Source organism: Cyclopterus lumpus, chromosome 7 (genome assembly GCF_009769545.1).
Source record: "Cyclopterus lumpus isolate fCycLum1 chromosome 7, fCycLum1.pri, whole genome shotgun sequence".
NCBI lineage: Eukaryota > Metazoa > Chordata > Actinopteri > Perciformes > Cyclopteridae > Cyclopterus > Cyclopterus lumpus.
Window position 1 is genome coordinate 6,550,728 of NC_046972.1, and position 11,175 is coordinate 6,561,902.

Below are 11,175 nucleotides of genomic sequence, written 5' to 3' on the forward strand. Positions count from 1 at the left end.
CTAACCTCAACAGTTGAGCAGTGTGTTCTCTCATATGGTATTCAGACTGTTTACATTGCACTGCATAGATCGAGTGCATGCATTACTGCAGCTGACCGGAGTTAATTTGTAAACTGTAAAATTATTTCATTATTTTTTGAATTTTTATTTATGGCTATTTTCAATGGAAAACTGTTCCTGTTTTTTTAGTTGTTTTTTTTAAAAGAGTAAAGAAAGGAAGTAGGAATGAAAAACACCAGCATCACCATAAATGTCCACCCTTCAATGTTTCAATTAGAGATTTTTAAAGTGTACTTTATGCACTTTGTTGGATAATATCGTCTGAAGGTTTATTCCAAAGAGTGGGAGCCCTGTTATTATCATTAGCAACGGCTAATTTTCCGGCTGTGAGTAGATCACCAAAGCTTGGTTATTTGCCTGCAGACTCTCCACCATCTATTATTATTACAAATAACCGTAAGTCAATCCATTTTTCTGTGACCCACATTTCTCCATCTCTCCAGCAACTCAGCCCGCTCCAAGCTCACATTGTACACACCTTGAGAATGATCCGACTAAAAATCTGATCTCAGGACAATCCTGTACATCACTGCAGTATGTGAACAAATGTCAACAGAGACACAAAACAACAACAACAGAAAACAAGCAGTAAAGTAACAGAAAGTGAGAGAGGAAAGGGAACGGCAGTGGAAGCCGCTGTAGACAGTCCTTTAATAAATGTCCAATCTGTTCTGGCAAGTGTCATATGTGCAGTGCTGTGAGTTTAGGCTGCTCTCCCAAGCATTCATTTAGCTTGACATAAGCCGCTGCACCAAGAGGAGAGACACAGGATTTACAGTGTTCAGGCTTGGCTTGGTTCACCAGTTCAATCGTCTATCATCAGCAGGCCTGCAGTACATTCATACAGCACAGGTGGCGTGTGTTTGTTGTACGTTTTCCTGGTTTGTTCTGGAACTACAAACATGCGTTAGATTGAGGGTCTGTCTCCAATTCAACATGAGAATACTCTTTGTGGAGTAAATTGGTCAGTTGATGAGTGTAGACTTACCATCCTGCGCTTTGAAAGTATAGATTATCTATAAAAGTAGATTTGTGTTTGTTTGTTTAATGCAGCACTGTTTTGAGTTCCTGTGAGCATCTCTGGCTCCTTTTTTTTGTTGTGTTTTTGTGACGGATAGATGAGTGCTTTTGTTTATTAGCGTATTTATTTATTGTGAGGAAATGGAAAAAGAGGGCTTGAGGGCAAGTTCACAAACAGTCCTGGGAAAGAAAAGAAAAAAGGCAAGCAGCCAGATTTCCTCTGGAGACTTCAGCTTGACAGAAGAGGCAAGTGGGTGGTTGGTCTGTTTTTACTTAACTCATTTCTTTGTTGTTATGTACTTTATTTCCGGCGTTACATTGTGCCTTTTGACTTAAACTGTCTGACACACACACACACTGGATATATGTCACATAACATTTAGTATTTCTTTTGTCACCTCCAAAGTAAAAGCAGCAGGACTCGTCATGGTACATTTTTAAAAACGCAAAAACAAAGTCTCCAAAAACAACGTTACTAAGCGGGCCCGAGATGCCCTCTGGCTGTTGTGTGTGAAGGCATGTTTGTGCAAAACTGCCTCAGGTCTGAATATTCATGAACACACAGGAGTTAACGATTATGGAAATAAGGCAGTAAAGAGGCGTAGTGGGCGTGAAGGGGACACAACGGACACGTCTGACTACTTCAGGCTCTTTATCTACTCGAAGGTGCTGTGGAGAAGACTCTAATGCGGGAATGATGTTTCACTCTGTCAATGAGCTGCATTGCAGGTACAAATGACCTCCAACACAATCTCCCCCCCCCCCCCCCCACATGTAACCAAGCAGCCGGTCTTCTCAGCGTACAGGCCCCTCAGCAGTGCGTTTGAAGTGTATCAGCAGTCTGCTGCTAATGAGCCTATAAACATTGTAATGTGTAATTTGTCAGTTATCATAATTAAAGATGCATAAAAACTGCCGTTTCTCATGTTCCCCGTACATCACTGGGAGCATTTATGCAGTGTAATCTAGAGATGATGACACAATCTGGATGCACCAATAGACGAGAGTTGAATTCAATTAGTTTCACTGCATCTGCCATTCAGTCTAATGTTGTGTGTCTAAGGTTGTAGAAGGACGAAAGTCAATCTTCAGAAAGGATCCTTTGAGTCACAAAACAGCAGTGTTTTAATTGATTGTGCTTTTGCTTTGTTAGTCGCTGAATATTAAAAGCAGTTTCAGGTTGAGAGATTTTTAAGATTTTCTTGTAACTTGCCCTAAAACTAAGAATAAAAGTCACATAGAAATAGAAGGATATAGAAGGAATTTTCATGAATATTGACACATGAATGAGACGAGAAATCTGTCTAGCTCGCTGTCATGGTAGAGAGGAGAAACAGTCACTTTTGAACATGCAGAATGAAGCAACTATAGTTCTGAAGTACATTTCATAGAAGGTACAAGTAAAAAAACAATAGGAACACTTTAAAACTGGGACAGAGACTAATGTCAAAACTATATCTAAGTAGGAATACATATTGTATGTATTTGCATTGTATTTTTGTTTTATAATTAACTTTTTATTGCTGGATTGGATATGAAGAAGCTTGTATACGTTATCGGTTACTCTGGTTATTGATGTTCCGCTGGTTACTGAGCAATGTATTAACATCCTCTCGTTGTGTTCTTTATGAATGAGGGATAATAAGGAGCTGTCTGTCTGTCTGAGTCATAACATGAGTCAAACCGTGAACGTTGAGCTGAAAGCAATGAGCATCACTTTGTGTTGGCCGTCAGTCTGCTTCATTCTGATCTGAAAAACAACAACAATCTGTCAACATCAGCAACACCAGTTTTTCCAAACAGTGAAATCCGAGCCTCATTAGAGGGAGAGAGCCCAGCGTCCATTAAGGAAAAGGTTGGGTCACGCCAACGCTTCCATGGTGGCCCGCCAGCGTCCCGGGTGCTCACTGAGGCCATCGGCGTCAATTTCACACGTCATAAAGCGGACTCGGCTAAAGAGCAGGGGACGACTCACACTGCAGCATCAGCCCGCTGCGTGAATCACAAAGAAGAAGTTGTATTAGTCCGACGTCACTGAATGCGGTGTCATCCTCCAGAGAACGCCTCACATTAAAGATGACATGCTGCTATCTGACAAAACTAGATGGGCGCCAAAGTTTCAGTTTTTTTTAAACCTTGAACGCGTTCAATGCCGTCGGTTGCGTGAGCAGTGATGTGTTGATCGTGATATTCCGTCCACATAATGACACACAGGATGTGATGAGGACGAGCTTTGAGGATGATGGCTATCGACTATCATTTAAAGCTCTAAGGAACAATTTACGTTGAACACTTAGAGAAGGGGAGTATTAAAGAAAGGGCTAGCTGGACATCAGGAGGCCAGTCGGCTGTGTTTATTGAGAACCGGCTGCCTGGGTGTCTATCGGCTCGTTAACAGCGCTCCAACAGCTACGTCTCCGTCCAAAAGCTGCTGTAAATGATACAGAATGATGCCAGCTTCATATTCTGAGAGATCCATACAGTCTGCAGTGGTGTTGTCACCGTGTCTGATGTAGGGACTACGAAGCTTCAATCAACATGCGTGTATGAAAGTGGCGTTTTGCACATCTTTTATGGATCTTTATGGATATCACATTTAATCAGAATATTCATGTTTGAATATAATACCCAAATATTTTGGCACACGGTAGTTCTTCCTGTTAACCGTAACATTCAGCAGCCTGCAATTTTTTTTAAGTGAGAGATGATTCACTAAAAAGCACTAGGGCCACTATTACGGATATTACTCTTCTTAAGCTAAGCTGGGAGCCTTGAAGAGCGCTGTGCACTCTGCCTGATTTGAGTTTTGTGTTGTTTGTCGTGGCGGCAGGGCGACGGAGAAGATCCTGGCCAGAGCGCGGCAGCTGGTGGACGTTAAGAAGGAGGACGGCTTCTCTGCGCTGCATCTGGCCTCCCTCAACAACCACCGGGACGTCGCCGAGATCCTCGTCAAGGAGGTGAGCTGGAGACGGGAGTGCGTCGTCGCCCTTTCGTCTTTCTTTACTGCTGATGAATACAGGAGTTGCACCCCACCGTTGTTTTTGCACATACCACTCATACCTCCTCTCCTGCAGGGCCGCTGCGAGATCAACATCCGCAACAACCGGAACCAGACGCCGCTGCAGCTGGCGGTCACACAGGGCCACACCGACCTGGTGCAGCTGCTGGTGTCCGAGGGCGCCGACGTCAACATGGAGGACGAAGACGGGGACACGGCCATGCACGTGGCCCTCCTCCGCCCGCAGCTGGCCAACGTTATGCTCAGCCCCGCCGTGGGAACCAGCAGCACCGAGGAGAGCAGCGAAGGTTGCTCCTCCACATCGCTCTTCTGCAGGGTGAGAACCGACGGGGTCAAAGTATTCTTATTTATTCCAAGGGGAGCAACTAGAGTGGGATTCAGAAAACCAAATGTCCTCAAATCAGTAATGGTTTGCCAGGGTTTGGGGTGACTGCACATACGGAGAGAGTGTAAACTGGTGAGTGTATAATATAATATAAACAGAAGACACACGCGACAAACAAAGAACCAAAGGAAGAGTACCCAAAACATTCAAAGAGGTGTAAATATAGACTGAATGAGGGGTAAATAGACACTAAAACGGGGGTTAGATTAGGACTAAAGGAGGGAAAGAAGGATTAATGCAGTCTTAAGAAGATACAGACGGACTCAAAGCAGGGTAAATAAAGACTTAAGGGCTGAGAGCAGACTTAATATTGGAGCAGAGAGGGAATGGTAAACAAAAACAAAGGGAAAGGATGTAACAGTATTTGTTTGTAGTCTGAGCGGTTGATTTAGGATAAAGGGGTTAGTTGGCTTTACCAGGGAATTGAGGGATGAATGGGTAAGAGGAGGGAAAGGGAGTGGGGGTGGGATTACTTAAAGGTGAAGGTTGACTGAGGAGAAAGGACCTTGCTTTATTGTGTAAACAGGGTGCGAGACGGGGGTCAACTGAGGAGAGAAGTCATCAGATAGGAGTGCACAAAGGGATACTATACGCAACTCCAAGCACGTGTTGCTTTCCGGAGAAAATCACAAAAAATAAACTGGAGAACCATCTTAATAACCACATTGATTTCAGTTGTTTAAAGTCTCAACATTGAAGATTTTAATTTTCTTAGAAATAAAGAGTACCTCCTCTTTGACTTCTTAATCTATTGGTGCTGTGATAACAGCGAGTGCTGTGGCCAGAGGCCGAGAACGATGGTGTAAATGAAGGGAAAGAGGAAGGGTTGCGAAGTGAAGAGGGCCTGAAGACGGAGCTCTAGTTAAGATGTCTGAGATGAATTTTGGAGGACGCCGTAAACGCACCATGCCATTCCTAAAAGTTGGGAGATGATTCTCAATGGTTTCATCACTTAATTTAACCCATAGTTCAATTTTAAAAAACCTGCATTGCAAGTCTGAGAGCAATTTACTCACAAGAACTAGTTTAGTGCTCCTCATGGAGAGACCTTGCTTTGTGCCGCTCCTTTGTTATACGACTGCTACATTAGTTGGTGTTATCACTGCGCCAATGAAGAATGTCCTTTTCAGTCTACATGACCGCAAACACTGCAGCTCCACTCAACAGCCTGGGCACTTGCCAAGCCAATGCACACGCATACGCACACACACACACACACACACACACACACACACACACGTTCATGCATATGTGTGCAGGAGCACGCACACACACACACACAAACACACAAAAATGCACCCACACCATGAAGCTGGCTAGACTTTAGTGCTCAGGGTTGTTTTGGCTACTGTCAGCAGATTATTTGATGGGGGAGTTCTTCAGTTCTGATTAGATGTGGGCTTATGAATCAGCCTTAGCTGGATTGCACTGGTTTTACTACCATTTTCCTTTTTTCTTTTGTTTGTTGGTCACCATTAGCCGTGTCCCTGACACAAAAGTGTTTCAAAGTATTCTCAACTCCTACCATTTCCACAAGATCAGTCCGTAGCCTTATCAAGAGTAGCTCGTAGAGGTCCGCCTCAAAATCCCGTCTGTGACTTATTCTCTCTTCCTCTTTCTTTTCCGTCCTCTCTTCTTCACCGTCGCCAGCTGAGCGCTTCGGGTCTTCTAGGGAACACCGAGCTGAGCGTTGGCTCAGCCATCGCTTGTTTTCTCGCGCAGGAAGGGGCCGACGTCAACTACGCCAACCACAAGGGAAAGAGTCCCCTGGACCTGGTGGCGGACAGCGCCATGCTGCAGCTCATCAAGAGCTTCTCTGAGAAACACAGGTATGTGCCTATAACATTCACAATGCCTTTGGGTAGTGTCACTAAATATGTTGGATTGTTAAATCAAAGAGTAGTTTTTTTTTATGTCCACATTCATTACATGCAGATTACCTATACATTTAAAGATGAAGAGAAATCAGCAGATTAAAAAAACTGCACTTTAGGTTTTGTGCGTAACAGCTGTGTGTGTGTGTGTGGCGTCAGGTTGCAGCGTCTGCAGGCCATCACATGTGGGCAGGGCCTGAGCAGTGCCAGCCTGCGGCGGGTCCACACCACGCCAAACACCATGACCAACCTGGTTCTTCCCGCGCCACCGGGGCCCAGCGAATGCCTCATCTGCTCCGAGCTGGCTCTGCTGGTTCTCTTCTGCCCCTGCCAGCACAGCGTGGCCTGTGAAGGTGGGTGGAGACTGGAGTTCACGGACTCTTTGATGGCCGTCGTTGGCGAGGAAGCCAACGGCAGCAAAGGGCCACACTGTCGTCAATAGGCAGATTGTGGGTTTTGTGTGTCAAGAGAAAAACATAGAGAATGGCCTTCTTTTCACATAAACAAAACAATAAACAAAACAATCTCAGAATACTGTTTGCTTCACTTTCCATATTGGATGTTAAATAATGTAAATCCTTTCTACTGTAGGTGCATTTTGTTTCTGTGTCTCCTTGCTGACGTGCTTCTTGTCTAAACAGAGTGCGCCCATCGAATGAAGAAATGCATCAAATGCCAAGTCACAATCACCAAGAAAATTAGACACGGTAAGAAGAATCCTTTAGTTCTTGTTGTCTGGGACATGTTGACACGAGAATTATATAATGGAACATTTTTAGACGAAGAAATGTCTTTACGTAAACTCATGTTTGGGACAAAAGAATTCCTTGTAACGGTGACTAAACAGCTTTTATTTCTGGAATTGTTTTTTAATATTTTGAATGAAGCAAACTTTTTTAAATATTGTAATTTATTATCTACATGTATTGTTCATTTAAATAATGTTTTACCACGTATAAATTCTTCCTTTAGTGTTACGACTGATTTTCATATTTATTTGAATTTCATTAATAATTTTTTAAGTGCATTTTGGGTGTGGACATCCCAGAGAAGAGGACTTAGAACATCTGTCTGTATTATCACTAGTCTGATCTCGCTCTATAATGCTATATCCATTGTCAGCTGCTGTAGTATTAAGCTTTATTTTTTTTTTTAACCAGTCGCACGGTGAAACAGTAGGATAGCTTTCATAGCGTTCATAATTGTATTACATCAGGAAACGATAACCCACTCCTCCCGCCTCCACAGACCAAACAGAGGTGGACTGCAGCCCCGGCACGGAGAACTCGGAGCAGCACAACCTGCTGGAGCAGCTGCAGTCTCGCTACCGCCAGATGGAGGAGCGCATCACCTGCCCCATCTGCATCGACAACCACATCAAGCTGGTCTTCCAGTGCGGACACGCCTCCTGCATCGACTGCAGCGCCGCGCTCAAGACCTGCCCGATCTGCCGGCAGACCATCCGTGAGCGCATCCAGTTATTCGTCTGAGCTCCTCTGTCCTCTCAGCTCTTAACAACCCAAAGAGGATGTCCGACGGGGGCTGGAAAGAAGAGTGGGCTGGGAGGGGGCAGCTGTGACCTTCGAAGACCCAGTGACTCACACCTGCTCATCCGTCTCCCCCCATTGAACACTGGCTCAGCCCATCGGTTGCTTTACCATAAGACGCTGTGTTACATCGCTGAGAGTCCACTGTTTGTTACATTTTGACTAGTTTCCCTCTCGAGCAGCGCAGGCAGGCAGGAACATGTCGATAACTTGAACGTAATTTCCGGTGTCAGGAGCACTGAGCCCGGCGGGAAGCAGGCGAGGCAAAGATGCGAGTACTTCGATAGGTAAACCGTGAGGGAAAAAAAAGGTCCCCACCTCGTCTTTTTCCCCCGCTCCCGCCCAGCCTCCACCTCCTGTAATCTGTCCCATCTTTGCTGCTTTAAGTGGATGTCTGTTACCCATCATCCTCTCTGGCTGTCCGGCCTCCTCTGTTTACAAGGCTGCGCTTGAATCAGTCCCCGTCTTCTCGCCCTTCAGCCTGTCCTGTGAATTATGTTTGCTCTCATTTGTACCGATCTCTTAATAATCTGTGTTAGTCTCTGCAGAGGGAGTTGGTATAACTAAAGGCTCTCTATATAGTCCCCAACCACTCGCCTGTATGCAAGGGGAAATGCACACTATATATATGCATGAATATATGCATATTGTAAAGCTGAAAATGACTGTGTTATCATGGGTGATTTGTCGTCGTTGTATTATTTCTCTCGGATTACATTTGTGGTTTTTAATGTAGCGATCAGTACAGGTTTTTATTTATGTGTGAAAGGTGGTGTTACTTAGTAATGTCCTTTTTTTAAAAATGTTTTTGGTTGATGTTTGCTTGGCAAAAATGTTTTTGTTTCTACTGAACTTCACCCCAAGCCTATGTCCTCTACTCAGGGTATCAAATCATTGAAAGCACTAGCATAGTCCCGTCCCCACACACACACAGACACAGACACACAGACACAGACACACACACACACACACACACACACAGTGTGCACTAGTGACTCAAAATTCACTTTGTCAACCCTCCAAAGTTTCACGGTCATTAGTGAAATGAATGTTTCTAGAAGAGTTTCTGTCATTTTCCTCCAAAAACGACTCAAAACAATGTCCTTGAAGCATCCCAGTCAGCTTGTTGGTGTCCCAGTCTGTGTCACCTGACTGGTGTAAGGACCCCGACGGGCAGTGAATACTCATGTTTTGTTATTCATCCACCAGATGCATTGTAAGATCGGCAAAAACGTAACGTGTTGCGCCTCTAGTTCCACGTCTGCCTTTCCAATGGAATCACCCTCTCTCTCCTCCCCCCTCTCTCTCTTCTCCTCCCCCCCCCCCCCCTCTCCGGTGGAGTTCTGGATTGTATATCATCTTCATCCTTTTTAAAGTGTCGGTGTGTTTTCTTGAAGGGCTTACGCATATGAAAAAAAAAAAAAAATACTATCTATTTTAATTATTTAATTTAAATTTTTTTTTTATTTTATTTTTTATAATAAACTTCCAGAGACGGAATTTTTTTTTTTTGTCTTCATTAGATCCCAAATTCTGGGAGAGCCAATGTTTAAGATGTACATTTGAATGTCGGGGAAGAAAAATGTATCCTGTCTCGCTTTTTTTTTTTTGTGTAAAGAAAAAAAGAAAAAAGACGTAAGAAGCAGCTGGAGAGACTGAGACATGAGTTTTAATTTGAAGAAAGAACTTCTACATCTGTGCCAAATCGCATGAGGATGTGCATGGGCATGCACGCCCACATTTAGCTATTAGACGCACTCTGCTAAACCCCCTCCGAGCTCAAAGCGAGGGTTCAATTATTCCAGCAGTGTGACGTGAACTAAAAGCAAACTTTGATATTTAATTTAGTTGTAAATCAGAAGTGTTGTCTCTGCACACTCAGTTCCTGGCGTTGGCCTCCTAACTTCAGCTGGTGTGCTCTGAACCTCCTCGTGTTCTCATTAAGAGTCACGCAACGCTCACTTCCAAAACATTATCAGTCCCATATTGAGATCTCTCTCTCTTTATATATATATATCTATATATATATATATATATATATATATATATATATCTATATATCCAAGAGACACGTTTCTTACGGGAGTACACAACCTTTTTAAGGATTGTCCATTGGTGTCCCAAGTCGGTGGGTCTCGAGGCAAAGGCAATAATGTTTTAGAAAACAAAGGGGAAGATGTTTGAGTTCTTTCTTTTTCTTTCTTTTTCTCCCCTTGAGGAGGTCTCTCTGAGGGTGGGAAAACAATTCATGTATAAAAACACAAAGCAGCAAATGTTACTATTGGTGTTTGTGCAGTTCAGCTCTTGGAGTTCTGATGTTGGCCTTACTGTCCATTCCTCCTCTGTTGATGTTTTTTCAGTTGTATTCAGTACAAAAATATTTTGCAATAAATATGGAACTGTTTTATAAGGACTTGAGATGGATTCTAGTGATTTCTTTCTTTTGATTATTACTTTTTTTCCCAGGAGGTTTTGAAGTGCAGACAACAAGTAGTTTAATTTAGCGTTGTCCAGCAAGGCAGTTTAGTCATTTTTGTGTCATTTGATGCACCGTTCACTGAAAATGTAGTCCCAATATAGATCAATAATACAACGGTCATGTTTTTAATTTTACACTTCAGCGTTGTAAGTTAACAAGTAAGTATACTATAAGCATCTTGCGTATCTCAAGCAATGTAATTGCAATATTTTCAACTGCGTAATGCTTTTATTTAATTGGACGTGCAACAGAAGTATTAATATTTTCATATCGCACAATGGCGCAGATGCTACTCCAGCTGAATGCCGCTGTGTGCCACTCCTTAGTCCTAATGGTCTTAGGCTCAGAGGGCTTTGGCATATGACGTAGATATGCATTGGCAGTGAAGGCAACATGTCTGTACAGTTTGTTACGGTTAGTTTTACATAACGGTTATCGTTCAAGTCAAAAACATTTTTAAAAAAGGAAATTTTGACATACTACTGCAGTTTGAAGTGTATGTCAATCATTTTCATTGAATAATTACAAATTTAATTCATTTTCCACACGCTGAATTATTTCAAATCAATTTGGAGTGAAATTAGTTATTATATTTGACATGGTGTATATCATGGAATATATTCACACTTTACACTTCAAGAAAATTAAATTAAAAATGATTAGTAATGGTTTATGCCCCAAAACTTATATATAAGGAAACACGTATTTCGTTTGTTCTTAAAGTTTACTTGTTTTCCCGTCATTACAAAGATTTCAAAGTATAATAATGACATTTTTAACATATTTATATA

At 42.8% G+C, this 11,175-nt stretch overlaps 1 protein-coding gene across 2 annotated transcripts in view; it reads left to right on the top strand.

Annotated features, from left to right (window-relative positions):
* mib2 (mindbomb E3 ubiquitin protein ligase 2) overlaps positions 1-10,323 on the top strand; it is a 40,452-nt gene extending 30,129 nt beyond the window's left edge. For both annotated transcript variants that reach the window (XM_034536630.1, XM_034536631.1), the window contains 6 exons: positions 3,911-4,037; positions 4,155-4,415; positions 6,135-6,313; positions 6,518-6,711; positions 7,000-7,065; positions 7,607-10,323. In XM_034536630.1, coding sequence (XP_034392521.1) covers positions 3,911-4,037; positions 4,155-4,415; positions 6,135-6,313; positions 6,518-6,711; positions 7,000-7,065; positions 7,607-7,848 — 1,069 coding nt within the window. In that variant the 3' untranslated portion in view covers positions 7,849-10,323. The remainder of the gene's footprint in view (positions 1-3,910; positions 4,038-4,154; positions 4,416-6,134; positions 6,314-6,517; positions 6,712-6,999; positions 7,066-7,606) is intronic.
* Positions 10,324-11,175: the final 852 nt, after the last annotated feature.